Source organism: Nyctereutes procyonoides, unplaced genomic scaffold (assembly GCF_905146905.1).
Source record: "Nyctereutes procyonoides isolate TBG_1078 unplaced genomic scaffold, NYPRO_anot_genome, whole genome shotgun sequence".
Lineage (NCBI taxonomy): Eukaryota > Metazoa > Chordata > Mammalia > Carnivora > Canidae > Nyctereutes > Nyctereutes procyonoides.
The window spans coordinates 31421764-31446157 of record NW_026575024.1 but is presented as its reverse complement, the minus strand read 5'-3'; the positions used below and the strand labels follow the sequence as shown (position 1 = coordinate 31446157).

At 45.3% G+C, this 24394-nt stretch overlaps 1 protein-coding gene across 1 annotated transcript in view; it reads right to left on the bottom strand.

Moving 5' to 3' along the window:
• Window positions 1-557: 557 nt before the first annotated feature.
• The window catches only part of CDS2 (CDP-diacylglycerol synthase 2), a 63958-nt gene continuing 40121 nt past the window's right edge, over window positions 558-24394 (bottom strand). The window contains exons 2-13 of the mRNA XM_055300601.1: window positions 22380-22516; window positions 21048-21144; window positions 20201-20298; window positions 17919-18058; window positions 16366-16424; window positions 15487-15569; window positions 13423-13510; window positions 12813-12881; window positions 11728-11880; window positions 10145-10264; window positions 8690-8793; window positions 558-8435 (exon numbers count right to left, since the gene is read on the bottom strand). Of these exons, the coding sequence (XP_055156576.1) occupies window positions 8303-8435; window positions 8690-8793; window positions 10145-10264; window positions 11728-11880; window positions 12813-12881; window positions 13423-13510; window positions 15487-15569; window positions 16366-16424; window positions 17919-18058; window positions 20201-20298; window positions 21048-21144; window positions 22380-22516 (1281 nt within the window). The 3' untranslated portion in view covers window positions 558-8302. The remainder of the gene's footprint in view (window positions 8436-8689; window positions 8794-10144; window positions 10265-11727; window positions 11881-12812; window positions 12882-13422; window positions 13511-15486; window positions 15570-16365; window positions 16425-17918; window positions 18059-20200; window positions 20299-21047; window positions 21145-22379; window positions 22517-24394) is intronic.

Below are 24394 nucleotides of genomic sequence, written 5' to 3'. Positions count from 1 at the left end.
AAATAAATGAAATCTAAAAAAAAAAAAAGAATGGGCAGGCTGTGTTTACTGATGAGATCGTTCCTAAGTACTGGCTGTGGAACAAAACACTGGGCTAGGGCGCATGTGGGTAAAGGGCCAGGGTCTGGGTTTGGTCATGCAAAGTCCACATGAAGAGGCCTCGCAGCCCATGTGGGTTAGGGGTGCGGACTTCGGAATCGTGGAGGTGAGTGTGGTAATCAGAGCCCTGGGAGTGGGTCAAAACACCCAGGACAGAGTTCAGTTGTGGGGGCGGAGAAAGCCTCAGGCAGAGTGCCACAGTCTCAGGGACAGACGGGTGGAAAGGATACTCAGAAAAGTGGCTAAGGAGGAAGAGTTAGGGAAGCCGGACCAAAGCCAAGAGAACAGGTTGCAAAGGCCAAGGGCAGAATGTCTTTAGAAGCTGGCAGGGGTGGCAGCATTCTGGGAAAGGATGCTGGTTTCACACCGCACCCCTCCCACCCCATTTCGAGCCAAGTCCCACGCACCCATAGCCTTCACAAGGCACTCCTCCCCCATCAGAAACCACAAACAACACAGAACTTAATAGATGTTTATTTGTGTAACAGGAACATTCAGGTATATAAATAAGGTAAATATTTCCCAATGTACAATACATGATGTTCTGGAACTGCAGTGAAAAAGAATCTACATGTACTGTTCAACACAGATCAGAACACAGAGAAAGGGTCAGCTGTGGCTAATACACATGGATTCCGCAAACCACCAGGTCAGGTAAAGGGCACAGCCGCAGCACACCTATCTGGGGAGGCCCTAAGGACTGTCAGGTGGGCTCCACACACCCCCAAGAGCTGCTCCAAGGTTACCAGTGTGTGAGCGCAGGAAAAGCAAGTGTCAGTACCAGTTTACCCGTCTGACGTGACTGAATCACACCGCACGAGGGGAGGAGCAGAGACATTGACCTTGAGGAGGCAGGGTACACACAGGCTAACCTCTGGGTGGCACAGACACAGCTGGGATGGGCCACAGGTGACTGCCTGGCACTCCCCAATGGGGCAGGGAGGCATTTCTGTCTGGGGGAGCTTTCGGGTTAAATCGATCCTCAGAGCAAGACAGAATTGAGGAGCAAGTCCACAGCTGTGCCCAGCTCCCCCAACACCCCAGAGCTCCTGGGGCTTCCACAGAGGGGCCTCCTACCTCACCCACTTTGGTTTTCCCCTTCCCTTTAGGAAAGTATGAAGCATCAATAAAAATTTGCTATCAGCATCAGCTCCAGAGGATAGTTCATATTCCGTGAGCTTTGAATCTTCCTGGATAGGCTTCTGAGCTCTGTTTCTGGTCCCCGCACCCACAAAACCCAGGGCTGGCCCCCCGTTAGTCTGCCCTCAGCCACAGGACTCCTGCCTGGCCTCTCCTTTGCCTCCTGTGGCTTCTCACCCGTCTTCTGGGTGGAGGGCAACAAATCTCTGCATTCTGTCCTGACTTGTTCTTGCAGCTCCAAGTCCTTTGCTTTTATTGGCCATGATGTCCACTCATCTCTTCCCCTTTCTAACCAGTTCCCCAGACGTCCAGCCAGCATGACCTAAGGAGTGACACGACATTCTGTGCATGAAAACAAAGCAGCACACGAAGGACATTCTTAGAAGAACATGGATATACATTCTGCCAACTAGAATTCTCTTCCTATTCTGGCATTTCTAGGCACAAAGGCGGCAAGCCCAGTCCATGAACTGAATGAAGGGGAGAAGCAGATGTGTTCCGGGAGCCAAGGACAAAAACAGTATCAGAGACACAATTTCACTTGGGACAGAATCACCAGGTGGCTAAGTCCACTTACACCCTGTGAGTGTTACTTAGGTAAAGCCCTAGGGAGGCTGCAAGGAGCTAGGTAGGCCCTGCCCTGTGCCCAGGAGACCAACACAGGGCATGGTCGCCCCGATGTCCAGAGGGCCCCTGTCCCCAGTTGAGAGCCCATTTCTTCACAGACAGAAGGCAACCTGTGTCCATCAGATGCAATAATTAGGGAAGAAGTGCCAGGCCTGGCAAATATGAGTCCAGGAGGGCGTGAGGGCAAGCTAGGATCAGCCTGTCAGAGCAGATGCATACTGAACACTTTTACAACCTTCTCCTGATTCCATTCATAGTCATTACTTCATTATTTAACTGAAGGGAAGAGACCATTCTTTAAATACAATGGGGCTTTCAGTCTGGTCTTCATTCCCCAACAACACCCAGGAAACAGTCCATGGTCAAATTGGTAGTTATGATTATTCCATTGGCTTGAGACTCTCATGGATTCTGTCAGCAAGATTCCTTCAAAGCAAAGAACCCTCCACCTCAAACACATGCCCTCCCCCAAGTCCCCATCTCCATTTGGAAAACTAAGTGAAATATTGTTCACACAATCCCAGTGCCTGTTTTCCGTTCATTCATCACACACCTATCTGATCCTTTAAACTAACCTTGATTCTAGCTAAACGAGACTCCACCAGAAACAAATACTCCATGCCATCTAGCCTCTCAAGAGGTCATCTGCTTCTAGCCCATTAATACCTTTTTTTAAAGAGATTTGATTTATTTGAGATAGAGAAAGAGCACAAGCAGGAGGAACAGCAGAGGAAGAGGAAGAAGCAGGCTCCCCGCCGAGCAAGGAGCCTGACACGGGGCTCAATCCCGAGACCTTTGGGACATAGCCTGAGCTGAAGGCAGACACCTAAGCAACTGAGCCATCTAGGCACCCCTTGCCCATTAATACTTTTAAGAAAGCATGAAACACAAGGCCCCTGACTTGTTATGTTGTGAGGGTATGGGCAGAACTTCTAAGATTTCCATCAGTACTATAATCTGCCACATAGGTTTCTCTTTTCCCCATTCTCCTTGGCCCTTGAGAGGCCCACCCATACAGGAAACTGCTCAGGCCACTGAGCTGTGTACAAAGGAAAATGGGGTCCAGAGTGAGTCACAAGACCTCACCTCTCATGGAGTGGAGGCAGCATCAGGCAAGAGGTAAGAACCTTCTCCAAGGAGAGCCCAGGCCATGGGCAACAGAAAGTGGGCAAGACCTCACAGAAACCACAACTAAGAGTGAAGAATTGCTGCCCATCATCATGTCTTCTTTCCCTTTGTCAGGCTAGCCTTCTAAATGAAGTCTGATGCACCCACACACTGTAGGTGGGTGTTAAAGTTGGCCTGCCTCTCTCAAAATCTTCTAGACTGTGAACACCCAGGCTGTGTGCAGGGCAAGTAACAGTGTAGTGACTAAGAACCCAGTCTCTGGCATTACACTAACTTGGGTTCAAATTACTCATTGAGTTTGACAACAAGAACTACCATTTATTGAGTGCTTACTAAGTGCCAGGCACCGTGCTAAATGCTTACATGCATTAGCTCATAAAATCCTCAGAATAACCCCTTGCGGGAGGTGACCGTCAGACCCCATCAGATTGGAGGTACACCTAGTAACCTGCCTAAACCTAGGGCTATTCGAGCCCGAAGTCTATCTTCTTAACCAGTGAGATCAGCCTGTCATGGTGCCTCGGTTTCCTTATTTATAAAATGAAGACAATAATATCTAATCAAAGGCTGTTTTCTGGATTAAAAGGGATAATGTATATAAACCCTTAGCATTATACCTGGCACATATTAAGCGCTATGACTATTATTGCAACTATTATTATTAATAACACACTGCTGGTATCTTATTTGCTCAAGAATAAAAAGGAGCCTCAGCAGATAGGCATTTGGTGGAGAGGGGAAGGAGATGGGACAGGGTCTTCAAAAGGCCAAGAGATTTGAAACCCACTACCCATAAAATCTTAGATGCCACATATTCTGCCCTCTAGTCTCATAAATTACTCAAATATTCTACAAACCCCAACAACCAAAGTATATCTCCCAAATTGCCCTCATAGCTGTGAGCTCTTTGCTCTTGAAAACACAATCCACCTACAAACAGGTGAAAGTCTTGCTCCATTAAGAGACAGCCCCAGGTAAGAATAACCTCTAGCCACCTGAAAGGGGGTGACAGGGCAGAGCCAGGAGGAACAGAAAGACCGGAACACTGGACAGTGGTACAAGCAGTCAGCAGCTGGGACTCCATTCCTGAGAATGCCTGCCTGCTGCAGAGATGTGGATGAGCAGAGTCCAGGACCAAGATGAGGTGGGCCTAGAAGAGACCATTCACTCTTGATCACGTGGGCCAAGAGCAGCACCCTCTGCAGATCAGGCCATCAGGCCCTCGCCCAACAAGGGAAACCAAATCAGACAATGGGAGTGTCAAATGTCTTCCAAAAACTGGAAAATGGACAACTGTGTGGAGAGTGATCAAGGGAAAGAGAAGTTCCTTTTGACCAAGACAAGGACAGAACAATGAGACTCTGGCCAAGAATCAGCCCCTCTAGGGAAGAAGCTGAGGATTTGTTATAGCTGCTTCTTCAGAGTCCCTGCTGCACACAAGCACAGTGAGTATGCCCATGGTTCCCTGTCTTGTGATGTCTAGACAGCCACCTGGACATCCTCCTCCTAGCTGTTCCTCCCCTCCCTGACTCTGGAAGAACGGGAACCCTGGGAAAAGTAAAACCACCCCCTCGCTACTCCACCTGATACTCAGCACATCATCACAACGGGAAAGGAAGGTAGGCCCAGATGCAGTTACTCTGGAAGCCAGTGACGGTGCCTAAGATATTATGGACACAGGAAGAGGTTCCAGAATGACGGATCACATTGCATAGAGTAATGGAAATCTACTTACTTAGAAATTGACCTAGGGCAGGTTCCTAATAGAGAAAGGCCATTGCTGAGTTTTCTGAGCATTGACGCTCTTTGTCCTGAGTCATTTACGTCCTCCCGACCACCTCCATCGACATGGGGGTGCCGCTGAGCCTGCTGGGGACTCGTGGACAGTTTGAAGATCTGAACTCAGGAAACCATTAGGATCATCCTCCAGCCAACTCAGCAACTAGCTTAGATTCAATTCAGGGTCTGTTTAATCTTTAAAATGTGTTATGTGGGAAGATTCCAAAAATATAAGTTACAGGAGAAGCAGCCCAGTGGGAAAAAACAAATACTATGAAAATGGCTCCAAAGTCCACCTGTATAAGATTAAATGTTACATTCCACCCCTTCTAAAAGTGAGACACTCATTTCAGACATACATTATAGAATTAGAGATACAAAATACAAAAAACACTAAGAGTAAATAACTTAAAATATAATTATACTGTAGCTACTAATATGCTCAGAATATGAAACAGGCAAAAAATAATAAGCACAAATAAGATCCAGGTTGCCTTAGGGATTTCACTCTCAGAAGCAAAACATACATGTACACTTTCTCAATGCTGAGGGTGGTGAAGGGGAAAAGACTCAGGCATCCCATGAGCAGTCATGAGTTGGGCTTACCAGGGAGGATGCTCAGGCCCAACCCTTGGTAGAACCCCTCCCCACCTCCAGGTTTCCAGGACACCCTTGCTCATCAGCTCCCTCTGTAAGTGCCAACCCGGTGCTGGGCCTCCTCGGCTTGAAGAACCAATGCTGCAGAATTCCAAGCACACTTAACACCATCTCACAAAAGCAAGTGGGGCCACGGATCATCCCTATTCTGGTGAGCGGGGCAGTGCAAGGTGGAATGAGGCTTGCCTCTGCCCGGTGACCCTGGAGAAGCACTCTCGCTGCTCTGACCCTCAATGACCTCACTAGTAAGGTGCTCAGGACTCCGACCTGAGGTGCCTCCAGAGATCACTAGATTCTAAGCAAAAAACAAAGGTTTCTAAATTAGGACTGCAAGATAATGATGCAGAAACAAGTGGGGAATGGAAAACCACACATGGGAGGGAGAAACTGAAGTCACAACAAGGGAGAGCACACAGTTTCGGTCACATTTTATTTCTCACACACACAAAAAAATGGATCTGAAGCAAGTTATACCATTAATGAAGATCAGTCCAGGGGTATGTTAAAATAGTCTCCTGCATCTTGACCATACGGTGAAATATCCTAACAAACGCGAGAATGAAAAACACTGCATATTCAGAGACACAAGGTGGCTTTGCTTTCCTGGCTACTAGGCTCTAGGAAATTCCTCTTCTCTGACCAGAAAGCAGGTGGGGAAAACAGAAGATAAAACCCAAGCTGACCTTCTGGGGTTCTTGCTGAGAGCTCTAGTGAGAATCCAGCTTCAGTTTCCTAGGACCCCAGAGGCTTCCTCGGTGACCACTTCCACAGAGGAAGGTGCCAGGCACCCTGATCCCAAAGACGGTCTTCTGCAAGGGCTGCTGGGCTCCAGCCACCAAGGCCCCCACCATATGCCCACACTAAGGCAACAGAAACAACCAACGCCTTGTGTCTCTGGTTTCAGAAAACAAGTTCATTCTTCAATGTGAAAACTAGATTTGTTACTAATGACCTTCACTGTTTAAGATTTATCAGTGAGCTACTGACTCATCTCAAGGTCAGGCATTTAGTAATGGCCTGAAATCTCTTGCTGTTTGGGTGCCCAGGCCACAACTCGATACCCACAATTAGCCTCTGGTGACATGAACTTGCTCAGCCAGAATCACAGAATACTGGAATTAGGGGAGCACTCAAGATGAGGACCAAGAAAGTGCTGTGTCCTGCCAGATGGTCACATCAGGATCACACAGCCAGAACAGAAACCCCATGTAAAAACCCATTTTGTTTTTAAGGGGCCTCGGCCCTGAACCAGAAAAGCCATGTACTGAAATGGAAGTACAAGCTCAGAGGGGGGAAAGTGGCTTCAGTGCTGCAAACGTGGGGAAAGCCACGCAGTGATCATAAGCTGCAATGTTGAGAGGGGCCGGCTGCCCTGCGCCAGACATATCAGTGACCTAAGCTGACTGTGAACAACCAGGGAAGGCTGATTTAAACAGAAACAGAATGAACCAATAGCAGACCAAGGTGCTGAAGCAAGTCACTGCACCCTCATTTGGCAATGAGAACCACCATGGCACAGAATAACCGAACACCTGGGCACCAAGTTCTCTCTCCTAACCTCCCTTCTTGTCCTGACAAAGAACTTGTTGCCCCAAAGTCAACCTCACTCCTATAATCAGGCAGGGGGAAAAAAAAAATCACAGTTTAAAAGAAAAAAAGGTCCCTCAATAAAATACAAACTACATTTAAACTGGTCACATTATATATATATGTATATATAAATGTGCATGTAATCTTCAGAATAGTCACACCTCTAATCAGGTTAGGTTTTCCAGAGTTGTAAGCAGGATTTTGTGGTTTCAGTGAAGAAGTCATGGTACAACTGAAATCACAGTAAGAAAGAAGTGATTTTTTAAAACACAGATACACACTTGCCGTAAGAGTAGTATATATACAACACAGCAGCTATAAGGGTGGTCAGTCAGGCAAAGGGTGAGTGAACAAGAAGCCCCCTGCTCCCTGCCTAACAGGAAAGCCCCCAGAAAGGATTCAGCAGCAACAAGTCTACAGCACAAACGTGAACAGTAGCGTCCCTGAAAAGACATAGCTGGACTACCCAAGAGGAGCCACTTGAGTCTATAACCTGTGGAAAAGGGCTCGGTTACAGTACATTCTACTGCATACACTTGAAATATTACAGTGTATTTTTTCAGACTATTATAAATAATTTCTAGTGCTTCCTGAAGAAAAAAATGTTGAAGCCGCCTTTCAGTCTATGATGAAGTAAGGTGAACCCATATCAAAGCAGAGCTCATACTCCGCAGGACTTTGTGGGTAGAATGCTTATCTAATTAACAAACTTTTGTCCCTCCGGCGTACAGAAGGCAATTGTCCCATCATCCCAGGGCAGGAATTCTTGAGAAGCCCAGGTGAAAGCTCTCCAGTAGCAAAGACATCCAAGCTATGCACCTCTTCCCAGCTGGGGGCAGCTACAAAGACGACAGGCCAGGGGACCCCCTGAACTGATCAGACACAGATGAACATCCACTTTCTGATCGAGTCCAGAAACAGAGGCTCTAGCTTGGGAGCAAGAAGCACAAGCAGATGCACCCTGGTTGGACAATACTGTCTTTCAGGTTAAAACTTTTTTTAAAAAACCCAAATGGTCTTTACCCCCGTGACTTCTTTCCAACTCAAAGCCGTAATTTATCCACGACCCAAATCATAAGCACAAAGACAGTATATACAGATTGTTTTTAAAACCCACAAATAAAAAACACTCTACTCCCCCCTCAAAAAAAAAAAAAAAAAGAAAAGAAAAGAGAAAAACAGGGAGTTGAAGCCTCGTCGTTGTCTGAATCACATCAGTGGGGCTTGCCTTGGAACCTGGCCCCTTGCTCCGTTTGCTCCTGCTGTCTCAGCCCCAGGGCCCCTATTCATCCTCCGTGGCAACTGTCAGCATCCCCTTGTCAGCCAGGTGAGATCTAAGTGTGTTGAAGATGTGAAGCTGTTGATCTGGACGCAAGGTCAGGAACTGCTGAATCAGCTTGCTTGGGTTGGGGCCCCTGGAAGAGAATGTGAGGAAACAGGAGCCCATCAGCTTCTAAGGCCTGATTACCCAAATGGTTGCTGTTCTCTCTGGATTCTCTACTCATGGAGGGCAGGATGGGGGGGCCCTTAGAGAATCCAGACAGAGTACAACTAAAAACCGCATTCATGTTTGGGACGCTTTTCACTCCAACTGATTTGTAGCTCAAATTCTAGAATTTCACCACATTCAAAATTCCACCAACATGGTTCAGATGGAATGGCACAGTACCTGATAAAACTGGCAATGTACACGTTGACAAAGGTGGCCATCAGGTACTGGCAGTCAAAGCGATCCATGATGCCTCCATGGCCAGGAATAGTGTTGGCGAAGTCCTGTTTGAGGCAGAGGAAGGACTGGTGAGCCTGGGCTAGGCCAACACCAAACCCTGGCCTATGGTCCCTTGTCAATGCCCCACTAATGTCCTGAGTAGCTAAGGGCAATAGAAAGTAAGAAGTGTTGGTTCAGGGGGATTCCTGGGTGGCTCAGCGGTTTAGTGCCTGCCTTTGGCCCAGGGAGTGATCCTGGAGTCCCGGGATCGAGTCCCACGTCGGGCCCCTTGCATGGAGCCTGGTTCTCCCTCTGCCTGTGTCTCTGCCTCTCTCTCTCTCTGTGTCTCTCATGAATAAATAAATAAAATCTTTTTTTAAAAAAAAAGTGTTGGTTCAAATGCTGAGGGTATTATAGAACACAATCTTATGGTAAAAGGTTTCCTCTGAAGAAAGATACAACATATATTAACAAATAAACTGAAAATCCAACTACAGTTGACCCTTGAACAACAGGGGTTTGAACTACATGGGTCTACTTATACTTGAATTTTTTTTCAGTAAATACAGTAATGTAAATGTGTTTTCCCTCACAATTTTTTCAGTAAATACAGTAATGTAAATGTGTTTTCCCTCACATTCTAAGATTTTATTTATTTATTCATGAGAGACAGAGAGAGGCAGAGACACAGGCAGAGGGAGAAGCAGGCTCCATGCAGGAAGTCTGATGCAGGATTCGATCCCAGGACCCCGGGATCATGATGTGGGCTGAAGGTAGATGCTCACTCACCAAGCCACCCAGGTGTCCCTCTTTCTAATTTTCTTAACCACATTTTCTTTTCTCTAGCTTACTTTATTGTAAGACTACAGTCTATAATACATATAACATACAAAATATGTGTTAGTCAACTGTTTATCAGTAATTCTTCCAGTAAAGTTATATGTGAATTTTCTACTGTGTGGGAGAATGGGGATGGTGGAAGGGAGCAGTGCTTCTAACCCCTGCATGTTCAAGGGTCAACTATACTGAATTTTCTTGGAAACAATACTGCTCTTGTTTTTGTTGTTGTTGTTGTTTTAGAGAACATAAGGCAGTGGGGGGGGGGGGCGGATGTGCCCAGGGACAGAGAGAAAGAATCTTAAGCAGGCTCCACACATGGGGCTCAATCTCATGACCCTGAGAGTCATGACATGAGCTGAAATAAACAGTTGGACACTTAACCAACTGAGCCACTCAGGAGCCCCAGAAACAATGTACTTTTAATTAACCAGCCTAAATTCCACCCATAAGTGAAGAAGAGCACACATTAGTCAGTTTACAGCTTGGTATTTTGAAGGAGGTGGTGGTTGATGGGGAGGGAAAGGAGGATATCAGGTTGAGAGACAACGAGAACAACAGAGAAGAGAGTTTTCCTACTTTGATTTTAAAGGCTCGTTTGAATCCACTTGCAAAGAAACCTCCAAAGGGGCCGATGAGCGAGGCAAAAGTGGACAGGGCAATGCTGTGAATCTGGAAGGGGTACATCCAGACTGTTGTCTGAGAAGAATAAATGAAATCAGTCAAGATGCCTTGTTAACATAAATAACTCTTTATGAAATGAACTATATTTTCTCCCCAAAAAACAAAATTAGTAAGAAAACTAGATTTTGTTTATAAATCTCTAATGCCTGGCTTAATAGAGAACATTTATGCATTCAGTCTGTTGTAATATGATGTTTTAGTTGAAGTATGTGGAAAAAATCCAGCCTTACACAGTAGCTGAAAGAAGGAAGAGTATTTTAGCATTGTCTTTTCAGATAATTATAGGTATTCTTCTCTGACACTACACCAGAACTGGACAAGTGGTAGTTTCTTAAAATTTGGTGCAGTGTGGAATTTGAAATCCAATGAATGAACTTATAATACTCTTAACATTGAAATCCATGGGTCTGTCTTACACTTTGAATGAATCTTTTACCCCACCTGACGGTTTAAACACCATGCATTCATTGGCCATTTAGACAATGATAGTTCACTAAGTTCTATAAATCTTCCAAATGTAGACACATTTTGCTATAAACAATGTCAAAACACATGTCAAAATAATCATTATGTTAAAATCATTATAAAAATCCCCACACAAAAATCATTGCAGCTCACATCCACAAAGCTTTGAAGTATTAGGAAGCTGTCAAGCTCCAGTGACAGGTATATACTTTCCAAAATACTAATTTTCACTAGGAAGCCAAATTCTATCATTGGTAACAATCACTGTCAGGTGTTTTCCTTGAAGTGACAGGCTCACTTCATCCGTTTTCAAAGAAAATGTTTGTCAAATATGCAAAGTTGAAAAACTAGTCAGTTTAAGTAAAAATTATGTCCCTATAAAAAAGCAGCTAGCTCAGCTCATAAACAGGTACATGTCTGCTTTTCTTTAGGTAAAGGAAATGAATACTTTCTATTTGTGTGTGTAGGAGTACTAGATAGGTATGTATTCAAGGGTCAGGATTTAATAAAATGAATCATTTTATGGTTTCACCAAAGACACTCTTAAGAGGAACTACCTTATTCTTACAGCAAGTGTGTGGCATGAAGAATCCAATGTCTTAGTTCAGTTAGGTGCCACTGCCTTCACTCATGCTAGAGTATCAGCAAGTTTACCCACCACTGCTTTTCACCTTTCACAGCAAATGTCAACAAGGTTAAAAAAAGGCAAATAATGTCATTATATCATTATGAAAATAACTGTGACCTCAGAGATTCCCTAAAAGGATCTCAGGTACTCCCCAGACCACAGTTTGAGAACCACTGGTCTAAATCAATTGAAGTGAGATGAAATGTTTCCTTCTGTTCTCACCCTTATCTGACTTGAACAAGTCTCCTCCACGCTGGGATCTGCAGCATTGTGGAGGGAGGAAGCAAGGTTTTTTCTTGAGGGAGTTGCCATGGTGGAGAGTGGGCTCGCTCTCTGCAGTCACTAGCTAACCAGGGATAGTTTGCCCAACGTGAGTGGCACATACCAAGCCAATGACTGACTGGATCACCTCAGGAATGTTGTACTCCTGCAGACGAAAGAGGTCGGAGGGCTCGCAGTCCACAGTAAAGCTGTTGGTGTCATTGTTGTATTCCACAGGGCAGACAAAGCATCTGTACCCGGACATCACATAGGACAGCTGAGGATAAAGAGCAGAGTTGGGCAGAAGATACAAGTCCCAGCCATCCTGCCTGAGCAGCTCGCATGGGGTTTCACTGCATCTCTCACAGCGCCTAGGACCCTGCTAACTGTGAGCTGTGCACTACATCAGAGGTTCATGTTTCCCCACAAGTATTTTGCCTGAGTTTGGAAGAGAATTGAAAAAGAGGTTCATGGCCCACTGAGGCTTTACACATAGTTGCCCAAACACCCAGGTCGAAATCCAGGAAAGACCTGAAGGAATTTGGGCAAAGGACTACAAGAAGCTTCTCCCCATTTAGGGGAGCAATGGTCCCTTTTTCTCAAGATCTCTTAATTTAATTTGAACTGGAGGCATGTTGTCAGGGAGTGGTATCGTGAGAGACAGCCAGCCTAGAGGAAGAATATAGAAGAGCAAGGAAGTAAAAGAACCAGTACTGGAGGACGGCTGGCACTTCTGAAAAAAGAGAGGCTGGCCTGATGGTCAGAAGCAGGGAATGCTCCAGAAAGGGTGGGAAGATTGTCCTCCTCCCACAGGGCACACATGGGAGAGAACCTGGGCTGGAGTGGCATAGCTCACCTCACCTCCTACTCTCAGCTACCAATCACTCAACCTTGAAATACCAAATGTGTAGATAAGGACATTACCTGCTGAGTGTCACCACGCCTTGGCATGAGAGGAGTACAGGTGCATCTGGCCCCCTGCTCCTCAACTACCAAGACCCTATTTGAAAACTGGCAGATGAAGGACAGCTGACTCTGCCGAGCCAGTGACAGAGCAGGCCATGCTCATGCCCCTCACAGGGTGAGGTAATCACTCAGTGGGACAGAGTCCTTGGCCTCAGGAAACCAGCTCTCTAGCCCTCGGTAAGCTTTGATGGTAGGTGTGAGGTCTCTGTCCATTCCCCCAAGCAGCAGGGAATCACCGCTTACCAGCAGGCCAAACACCACAGTAGCAAAGAATCCTCCAATGAAGCCTTCCCAGGTCTTCTTCGGGGACAGCTAGGGACAAAGAACAAATTCTTAACAAAGGGCATTTTGACAACTGGCTTTGGAAACAATGATTACTTGTTTAACATCTTTCTACTATAAAAAAATAAGAAAAAACAAAACAAAAAAAAAGCCCCACCTCATTCTGTTAACCACCTCCCCTTCTAAAATAACCCTATACTAGATCTCCTTACTCCCAGCCTCATACCCCTCAGTTTCCTTTCTGTCCCAATTAGTCATTCAAGTCAGATAATTAGGAAAGGGTATACTAATTTAATGACAACACTCAAATTCAGAACAAAGCCCCCAGAATGTGCCTATTTTGCCTATAAACATTCTATTAGCTCTTTTCCTCTCTATGAATAGTTGTCAAATGTCTTCCTTTGGCTTTTCTCTCAAAACTAAGTCCTTGCCAGCTAGACTTTCTTTGGGATGACTGAAGATACACACACATACACAGGCTAGATTTCTTTTGTTCCCAAGCTGCTCTGCTTGTACTGAAAGCACTACCCTTCCCTCATGGCAGTACTTCATATTGGGATGACCCACTTACTTTAATGAGAGGGGTCCGACCGAAGAAGAAGCCAAACATATAGGCCATAATGTCATTACAGATCACACAAGAGATAGGGACAATGAACCTAGGGAACAAACCAAAGTAAAAATCAACTTTCCTAAGATGGCAATACCTCAGATGTCTACAAAACAATGCCGTTCATCAATTCCAATACCAATGAAACCTGTAAGTATTTATCCATGAAAGAAGCTAGAAAGAAATAAAAAACAAACTACACCTAGTACTAGGGACAAAGCAGACATTCACATGTTTTCTGAATAACTCCTGAATAAATGATAGTGTTCTCTAAAGTGCCATTTGCTTTTTCTTTTACAAAAGTAATATATGCACAGTGTAAACGCGGTAATACAAATTTGAACTGTAAAGAAGAAAACGTTTACCCTGTTTCCCTCATCCCTATCTCTATTCCCCCAAAATAATTACTTGTACTCATTCCTGACTTCTCTCCTTCTAGTGGTTACCTACATAATTCTATGCAGTGTATTTCATGTTTATTTCATAACTTACCTACTTTTTTTGTAAATGGTTTATGACTAGCTCTAGTGAGCACTACATTTCCCTAGGGCTATGCTGAGCTCAGAACCACATCCCACACCCCACACAGCTAGCTATCTTCTTGACCCACCACCCCTGGCCTGCTGATCGCCACCATGAAAAAGGAGCCGTACAGCTTCACACCTGTACCATCGTTCTGCTCTCCTCACTCTCCACTATCACTTTTTTAAAATGTCCTCTATTTAAATTTCCATATTTAACATGATATACATAAATCTCTGATTTCTTGACCCATCAATTAGAGCCAACATTTTCTGTTTGTTAAGAGAGCATCTGTATCGTCCCAAACCCATGCAATGTCAAAGTTCTACTTTGTCGAGGCTTCTAGCACATATTCTCTGCTCTTCATATTTTCTACATCTATAATTAAATCCTATAGGTTGAGTGAAAACCAATAACCAGAAATTTTACTATGATTCACATACAACCAAATGGTATGTTTGGCCCTAAAGATAAGGACTTATCATGGGCCATTCCTTAGAATTATCTAACAAAAACTCTGAAAGAAAGGGAAAGAGTGTGTGCCTCTTTAAGCCATTATTATCATTGTTTTAAACATTATAGTGCCTAAGGCCAACATTTATGTCTCTGTTCTAAGCACTTTACATATAGTTACTAATTTATTCCTCAGGAGGTAGGTATTACTATAACCTCATTCTGAGATCTGAAAACAGAGGCACAATCTGGAGTCTTAATCACACTTGAGTACCTCATATAAATTAGGATATGCCTTCATCTTCTCTCCAAGATCATCCAGCTTCCTCAGTCAACCTCCTGATTTCTGTAAATCCTGACAGATTTCTTGCTGAAACCATTGTACTTCTGGAAAAAAATTTACTAAGTAATAACTACTATATGGTTCTTTTGACACATTGCCAGATTCTATTTGCTAATAGTTTATTTATAATGGTTACCTGTAATCATTAAAGAAATCAGTGTAACATTCTTCTTTCTACCTCCCTAAGCTTATTAGCTTTCATATGAAGGGGTAGACAAAACTCTGCTATTATCATTGGTTGCTTTTTCCCCACATGTGGATTCTTAGGCAATTTTCAAAGTTCTTCTATAGTTCTTGATCTTTTCAAGTTTTCTTCTTCATGACTTTTGGGAGTTTACATTTTCCCAGATCATGAAAGTTTCCTTTAGTTTTTCAAACCTGTTGCCATACAGTTGCATTGTCTTTGATTCTTTAATTATCCATGTATTTGTTAGTCTAGAATATAGGTTCTCAAAGTATAGGTACTGGCGGCGGCAGCAGCATCACCCGGGAATATACTAGAAATTCTCATTACTGAATCTATTGAAGTAGAAACTCAGGAGGGAGGCCCAGTGATGTGTGTTGTATGTAACTAGCCCTGCAGGGGATTTTGATGTAGCTCAAGGTAAGAACTCCTGGCTTAGAAGGTAAGCTTGAGTTCTCAGCCTACTGGACATGAGAAAACCCACAAAATAAAAGGGAAAATCTCCCTCACTGACATCACTCACCAGATCATTCCTTCAAACAGGTTGTGAATAACGAGATGTGACTGAGTCACAACAATCAATAATGTTACATGGGTCCAGCCAAACTGCAAAAGATGATCAAAAATACATTTGACCTATATGTTACCCTGAAAAGAACTTCAAATAACAGCCAATAACAAATAGAAAATAGCTTTTAAAAAAAAAAAAAGACAAAAACAAAAACAGGTAGAATAGATGTCTGTACTTGTCTTACTATAAGTAAAAAGGTACAGAACAAGCATTTGGTATGAACTTTGCCCCCAGCTACAATTAGAGACCACAGATGAGCAAGTCTTTCTCCGCTCTGAAAGCCTAGGTTTCATCTCATTTTCTCAATAAATGTTGAGTGCTGGGGCGTTTGGAGTGGCTCAGTCAGTTAAGCGTCTGCCTTCAGCACAGGTCATGATCTCAGGGTCCTGGGATCAAGCCCTGTGTCAGGCTTTCTGCTCAGTGGGAAGAGTCTACTTCTCCTTTTGTGTGTGTGCATTCTCTAAGTAAATAGAATCTTTGTAAAAAATGTTACTTGAGTGCTTGGTACACTCAGTCAGGGGTTGTTTTCAAGTTGGAAGAGAGAGGTAGCAGGGCCTGAAGCTTTACCTTGAGCCTTACTTGAAAGCCACCTCCAGGTCCTAGTGGAAAGACTGCCTGGAGTATAAATTAAGTAAAAGTGACTGGGTCTATGTGGATGCAGAGCCACCTAACTTAAACAGAGACACCCCTTCATGTTCTAGGTTCTAGATGCACACAAAACAGACTGCATTCCAGAGTTCCGATTTGTCACAGAAAGCAGAGTCTTGTTGAGTTTCTGCAGAACTTCACTTAAGCCAAGAATTCTGACACACATACATATATTTCCCTTACCATGTAGAACTGCAGTCGATAATGCTTCTTGACCAGACTCAGTACAAACATGCAGAATCCTAGTTTGGGGAGGAGAAAGGGCAAAATGAATCACACCCAGCATTATCTCTGTTCTAGTCATTTCCTTTAGATGTGTTAAATGGTCCTTTGGCCAATTTCCTGGCAGAAGTTAACCAGCACACAATTCCAAAGCCCAGGGGAATAAACCTAGTTATTCCAGTAAGAGTTAGGAACAAAACTGCACTCCTTCAAGACAATCAAAGGAAGGCAATATTTTTAAATCTTGCAGACTACACTTGATTTAGAACACTGTTCACCAGATAGGAATGTTTTGATCCTAGAGCAGGGGTCAACCAACAAAGGTCAGGCCAGCTGCCTGTTTGCCTATTTATTTTATAAATAAAATTTTATTGAAACAGCCATGCCCATTTGTTTATATATTATCTGGGGTTCTCCTTTCGTGCTCAAGGGCGGAAGAGTTGCAACAAAGACTCAATGGTCCCCAAAGCCTAAAATACTATCTGGACCTTTATGAAAAAGTTTGCTGACCCTATCCTAAATTATAGGTTTGGCTAAGGGAGGATCTACCTAGTATGGAGTCAGGGCCTTGCATTTCTCACAAAAAAGAAAAAAAAATCTGCAGGCCCACACACTCCTCCAGGAAAGAAAGAGACTTTTACCCACAGAGTGGCTTGGCCCCTCATGTGGCTATTCCAGACTCCTGACCTCCCACTGTGGGGGCTACTTTCAGGGTCTGAGGCATGCTCTTTGACTATGTTCAACAGCAACAGACTCCTTGGCAATGGATTTTCTGGTTTAATGGCCAGGTGTTATTCACAGAGCCCAGTATTGCTATCAAGCTGATCAAAAATAGGTCAGACTGAAATTTAGGTCAGAACAAATTTCTCCTGTGCCTCAAACTGGCTTTGAGAGTAACTATGAAAAACACTAGCATTAACACTTAACACTCAGGTAAGAGTGAGTTTAGACTGACACAGCACCTTACTGTTTGTCAACTTTTAATGTATCTGATTAAATCTTCACAGTACCTCTGCTGTTTTAGCTCGACTACAAAAGAGTCTCAGAGATTAAGCTCCCAGGTCCTATGAAGTCACACTCTTTTTAAACCCAGATAGGTAAAATTTCTACCACACTGTAATGGCCCTCGTGCAGCTCCTCAGGTGACTCCCCTAAAGGTAGCTGCTTGTTTTTATACCCAAACTCCTAGGTGGTTTTTGTTTTGATCACACCACAGAATCTCTGCCAACAGCAGAGTCAGGAATGGACTGTGTTATGCTGTCCTCCAAAGGAGGCTGGGACACAGGGACAGGTGGCATAAACTATAGTCCCTAAAACCACACAAGGCCCTCAGTCCCATTTCTTAGTCAAAAGCTGCTATGACTCACATTTAAGGCAGAGCCCTCAGCTCTGCTGTCCCACACAGACTTAACATCATCCAACCTGTGCATTAACCAAGAAGTTCCCCAACTTCTAGTCAGCAAATGTACAAAAACAAGACAAACACAAGAACTGGTAAACCACTAAATGCCTACCTATTAGATAGAGAGTAAAGGAAATGAAGCGGTGGTATTTACTGAGAATCCGCAAAGGCTCCTCTCTCTGGACCAGAGTGAAGAAGTAATCTGTCACTGTCTCGCCATAGAAGAAGTAATTGACACACAGGAGGAAGTACCTGTAAATGAAGACAGGTCACCACCATGGGGAGCACACATGTAGCCTCTCCTTCACAGTGAGGCTGACAGGAAGCTCTGAGGATCAGAGCAGCAGTCCACCCGAACCCTCCCGTGGCAGCTCCCAGAGGGACAAGCCAACCACAATTTCCTGTTCACTGGAGACCCTGTGGGTGAGAAGTTTTATCTGGAAATCCATGGCAGTTTTCACTCACTCTCCATTCATCACAAACCTGAGACTCAGTTTTCGCCCCTTTTATAAAGTCACCATGCCTAACCTAAGAACACTCCAACCATAAGATGACCTTCCAGAGCCTGCCTCATCCTGCCTCCCCATCCTGTTCCCACTCTTCTGGGAACCCTGCACACCTATCACAGTGGTTTACTCTGGCTTTGCCGCCATCTGTTTCACTCCTATCTCCCCCAGCCTGGGACATCCTCTTCACTTACCCATTTTGTCACTCATTACTCAAATACCATTTTCTTCATAAAAGCTTGCACAACCTAGCATGGTATCTGCCTCCTCCATGTTTATTTCTATAGTATGTAGTATTTGACCATTTCACTAAGCAATTAATTGTGCTCTGAGTATCTCCGTCTCTGAAGCCTCTCTGACACATAAACCTTTCACCAGCATTAATTCATTTGTTTATAACCTGCCTCCTCCACTGGACCTCTGGGAAGGGAGAGGCCATGGCTCATATACCTTGGCAGTCTCAGTGATGCGTTGGAGTATGGGCGCACACAGACCTACTCCAAATACTCAATCAGGATCCTGAGGTAGAAAAGAGAGTAGAGAGCTTCTCTCCTCTATTTTCTTTCTTCTTCTTTTTTTTAATTGTGGAAGTTCAAGAACTCTCAAATTGGATTTGTTTTCTGTTACATGAAAAACACTCCCTTAGGTCAGTGACCACAACAGAAGGTCAGAGATCCTGAATGTGTTTAACAAAATTTAAAATACTGCTTCCCAGCTATAGGACAGTCACAAGAGAGACCTACATCTTAACCCAGGTGACAGGCACAGGCCCATGTGGAGACCATGAGGCAGGCTGCACGGCTGGGTGGTAAGGAAGCATCTCTGGGAAGGATATGTCTGGCCCAAGTCTGAGCACTTCAGCTCCCTTGGCCAGAAGCCCTCATCTTGGGCTGCTAAGTCATGGAACCAATCCCTGAGTCCCAGCACAGCAGGTGAGAAGATTCTGTATTTGCCCCAACTCCTCTCAGCACCACACAAGAGATCTGTTCTTGTGTTCCCTGAGGACACTGAAGCCAATAAAACAGAGTTTCAGATCAGGACAGGATCTCAGACATCACCTGTGCTACAGGTTTTAACTGTGTTTCTGCCTGAAGGCAGTCGAGCCCTTTCCTAGGACAAAGGGAGCAGCGTTTCTCAGAGGAGACCAGATCCTCTACATTTGGATCCTGTGCACTCTGGCCCATTAGGTGGCTCCATCCTGAGGAACGGGGGTGGGGGGGGTGGGAGGAAGGGGGGCTGTCCAAAGTTGACTGACTCAGTCTCAACCAACTGTCTCAAGGACGAGGAAACCAAGTTCCAGAAATAGCAACACCAGCACTGACAACCTACAGATGACTTTTATGGGACGCTCAGATAGCAGAGCATTAAAAACATGGTCTAGAATTGGGGGCCACTGGGCAAAGTCTGATGAATCCAAACACCAAGGCCAACGTGCTCAAGATGTAGCCAGTATGGGAGATTCCAGGCCCCAGGTAAGTATTCAACACTCCTCACATGCCAGCCACATAAAATACTTGGGTCTTTTTTTTTTCTTTAGATTTTTTTTTAAATTTATTTATTAGAGACACAGAGAGAGAGAGATTAAGAGAGAGAGAGAGAGAGAGAGAGAGAGAGAGAGAGGGAGGCAGAAACACAAGCAGAGGGAGAAGCAGGCTCCATGCAGGGAGCCTGATGTGGGACTCGATCCCGGGTCTCCAGGATCAGGCCTGGGACAAAGGCAGCGCTAAACCGCTGAGCCACCGGGGCTACCCAAAATACTTGGGTCTTAAAGGTGCCATGTGAGTCGGTGGCCATCACTCCCCACCTATCCACCATGACTGTAAATACCTACCATAAAATGCTTTTCGTCCAAATCCATTAAGGGCCCCTGTGGGGTTAGCGGGCTTACCAGCTGAGGGTTCTGAACCAGGGCAGGTCATAGGAGTGGTAGACATTGTAGCCAATAGTGATAATCTCATGGAAACACTTAATCTGAACACACATCACCTGCAAGACATTAAAGAATCAGAACACCTGCTAATTCCCAGTTCTTAACCATCTTGGGAAGCAAAAACCCACACATGGGTCATGGATCTTGGAAAGAAACTATCATATTTAAGAATGTCAGTCCTACAGTGATTCTGCTCTCCTTCTCCTTTCTCACTCACACCACCCCCCTTGGCAGTGCAGTCCTTTATGTCTCACATAGGAGATCCAATAAATACATACCACTGAAGCTTCAATTAACTTTTTATTGTACCTCCCTGGACTCAATTAATCTCTTCTCCTTTTCACTTTGAATAGAAACACCTGAAAAGCCCCAACTGCTTTGCTCAGCAGTCAGCCACTAGTCATCTGACCCTGTCCATGACAGCAGGAAAACTAAGAGAGCAGTGCTGTGGACTGGGATTTTTAAATCAAAGTCCTAAGCCCCACAGTGAGGCCCCAGGAAAACAAGAAACAAAAATCAGAATCACACAGAGTCATAGCCAGGGTCACAGGCTAATCAAACAGCTGAAATAATAATCAACTTTTAAAATGAAGAGATATCTTTAACCACACACAGCTGGCCTGTGCCAACACCCTCCAGTTGGCTCCTAAAAAGGGAGAGGTCAGATATTCTAAGGCAGATGTGGTCTAAGGAGCCGGAACTCCCACTGATGCCCAGAAACCAACCCAATGCCCTACACTTCAGATGACTGATCCCGTGGGAAAAAAATGAAGGCAAACTAAAATAGTATGCAAATGACACTTACAATGATCATTAAAACCATTGGTCCCAGGTAAATGATGATGAAGAAAAATGCAATCATGGCCAAAGTCAGGATGCCTCTCACCCACCAGTTCTTCCATCTAAGAGAAGAGGGGAAGGAGAAAGCATGTTAAGGAGCCCAGAAAGAAGTGCAGCACAAACCCAACGGGGATGGCTCTTTGTGGAAGGAGAAGTCAATCCCTTCACCTCAACGGAGATACTAGCCACAGGCAGGCAGAAGAAGGGCAAACAGAGCCATCACTTCACCCACACCAAACTCAGCAGGTGCTCCAAAGCCTACAGAAAAATATATCCAGCTTTTATCTTAACAAAGCAATCAGGCAAAAGTCCCAAGGGAAATGTGGTGCCTACTTCTGTACCTACTTGGATGGTTTCTATGGCTCTCAGTCCAAAGAAAAAACAACGTATATATTTCCAGCAGCAGAATCCTACATCACCCTGCATCTTTATGGTGAGAACAACACTAACTGACGATAATAATGATCAGAAAGATGCATTTGGCACTTTTATAGGGCCTCTGTGTATATTAATGCATTTAACCCTCAACACTAGTAACCTTTACAGAAAAGGAAAAGGATGCACAAATCAGACAGCTGGGACGTGGTCAAACTGAGATTTGAATCCTGGGAGTCTGGCACCAGAACCCATGTCCTCGACAACTGCACAATACCAACTTTCAAAGAGACATGTGTATGGGAGACACACATAGAGCCACCTTCAGATGATGTTTTGGGGTCTTAAAGTTTGTGTTTTTCATCTGACCACCTAGCCAGTGTTGGAGAATCAGAGTTTCAAGGGACTAACATTTTAACCCTGGATTCACTTGCGTTGAGATTTCTCAATTCTTCTGGGAGAATTTAAGGAACGTCCACAATGCATATGTGTGGGTCAGGGAAAACTAAACTCTGACCTAGATAAGTTGGGCTCCTCTGTGAAAAGCAGCCCGTCTATTAGACACAAGCCCCTTTGCATGTTGTGTCAGCAACCTTGCCCACCACCACCCCTTTGTCCACACTTTCCCCACCTTCCTTGGATGACTGTACCTTCCAGCCCAGCCTACAGCACCCTTCAAGGGCCAGATCCTTCTAGATTATGCCCATAGTAGCCAGTAAGCACTAGATCACATTTAGCGGAGACCCGAGCAGAAGCGGGGAGACCGTGGCCACTGCTGCTAGGCAGGCCCCTCACCCACATACTGTCATAGCTGTGGGGCTCATGTCCTAAGACTGCAGGCTGTCTGAGGGCTCTGTGTCTCCCCTGGCACCTGGACCTGGAGCAAGGACCCCACAAGCATCTGCTCATGAAGCCAGGTTACCTTGAAGACAAGTTGGAAAGGGCCCTGTTGAGGACCTCTGGTGTATCATCTGTAGAGGCTGATAAAGGAGCAGCTTCTGCTCGGCTCTCACTGTCCGATGCAGTCTCTCCATCTACCTTTGCTTCTGTCTCTGATTCCTACATGGCAGAAAAACAGATGAGGAAAAGATCAAAAATGCTTAGCAGGATAGTGATGAATACATGCCTGTCATAGGAGATCTGTGGGAAAAGATACCACCCCCACCCACCCCCGCCCCAACAAGGCTCAAGGACCTAGCACAATCAAGTGACAAAACAGATGGGACACACAGTGATCCCAACACTGTTGTGACATGTGCCAAAATGGCCAACTCTCTGCTGGAAGTGAGGCACACATCTGTACCATGGGGAAATGAGTTACAGCCACAATCTGCTCAATCCCCCTTGCCTGGCCAGGGACAGGAGAGGAAACAGTCCAGACAAGGGAGAAAGGGGCTCTTTTGTATCCAAAGCCAAAGGAGAGGCAGGCCTGATTTCATCAGGACCTCATTCCTGACCCTGCCCGTGCTGCCAGGTTTACTACCTATTAAGGGTTTGGCCGCTGGCACCCAGGAAGACACATCCACCTCTAAAAAACCCCTCTCCACCAACACCTATATCATGGAGGAAACAGTCCCTGCTCTATGAGGAGGACTCCTAGTGCCACCAGGGTGGCCCACGGTTCTGGCAAAGCTCTTAGAGAAAAGCTGGGTGTGCAGGCTATCCCGCACTGGACCCCCTCAAAGTCCACAGTGCTACTTCCAGACTCCACAAGAGCACCCCATGCAGAGGCCAGCCCCAGTCAGTGTGGAAGCCACATAGTACTGCTTACTAGAGTCAAGGCTTCAGCAGGAGTGGTATGCCACTGTCCCTTCCCTGCCATGCAGCTCAGTGCGGTATCACTCAGAATTGCCATATGGGCTCTGGCTACATCAGAAACTCACCCTGCTTGCCAATCCCGATGAGGGGACCAGAGTCATGCCAGCAATAGGCTCTCTATCCAAAGTACCAAGGACAGGCTGCTCTGAATCCTAGGGACCCTACTACTCAGAGCATTTATCTCTTACAGGAATTTAAAATCACTGCTGTTGGGGAGATGAGAGAGAAATCAAATCGCTTCAAATTAGAGTCTAACAATACTGCTTCGTATTTGCAGAGCTCTCAACAGCTGTAAGAATGTTTCCCCATACCTGTTGTGAACCTCAGAGAAGTTTTGGAAGGAAGGGAAAGGAGACCAGAGATCTCTACAAATGAAGAGACAGAGGCTCTGAGAAGTTCAGTGGTGGGTCCCAAATCTATTAACGAAGGTCTTCTGACTTCCAGGTGTTCATCCCACTAAATTTCCTTTAAGCATCTTGGAATCCATTGCTTTTCTGACACCCAACACTTTGTGAGGAGCCTTGATGTGGAGAAGGGGTGGGCTGGGATGGACAAGAAGCGCCCAGCTCAGGGGATTTTCCTGGACATCAGGCATTCCTCCATGCAAATTTCTAGGAAACCTCATCATGGATGAAATCCCCAAGGGGCAGCGCTGTGATTGCCAGGTAGCAGAGAGAAGAGGGGCACCCTAGCACAGCTCAGGCCATGGGACAGCAGGGCTTTGATGTCAGGCTCAATGTCGTTGGTTGGAAAAGTGGGAGCTGCACTGCGCACAGGCACACCATCTGGGCACACCAGGCAACACGGGTGTGGCAACATGGAGGCCAGATGATGAGCTTGGGGGTTGGTCACAAGCACAGTGGTGTTGTCACTGGGGCCAGGCAGAGCCTCCCATGGGAAGGTGAAGAGAAGGTGCACCTGTGCACCCTCCACCTCGCACTTCTCCAGAGGCACAAAGGTGGACTCAAGCCCACCGCTGGGTCAGATGTACTTGAGGGAATTGAGGATCTCTTCATTCCTGGCATTTTCCTGATGCTTGAACTGGCTCCAAGAGAAGCTGCTGCAGCACATTCATCTGAGTGGAGTTACAGACCACTGTGCCTCAGAACAATGCCACGT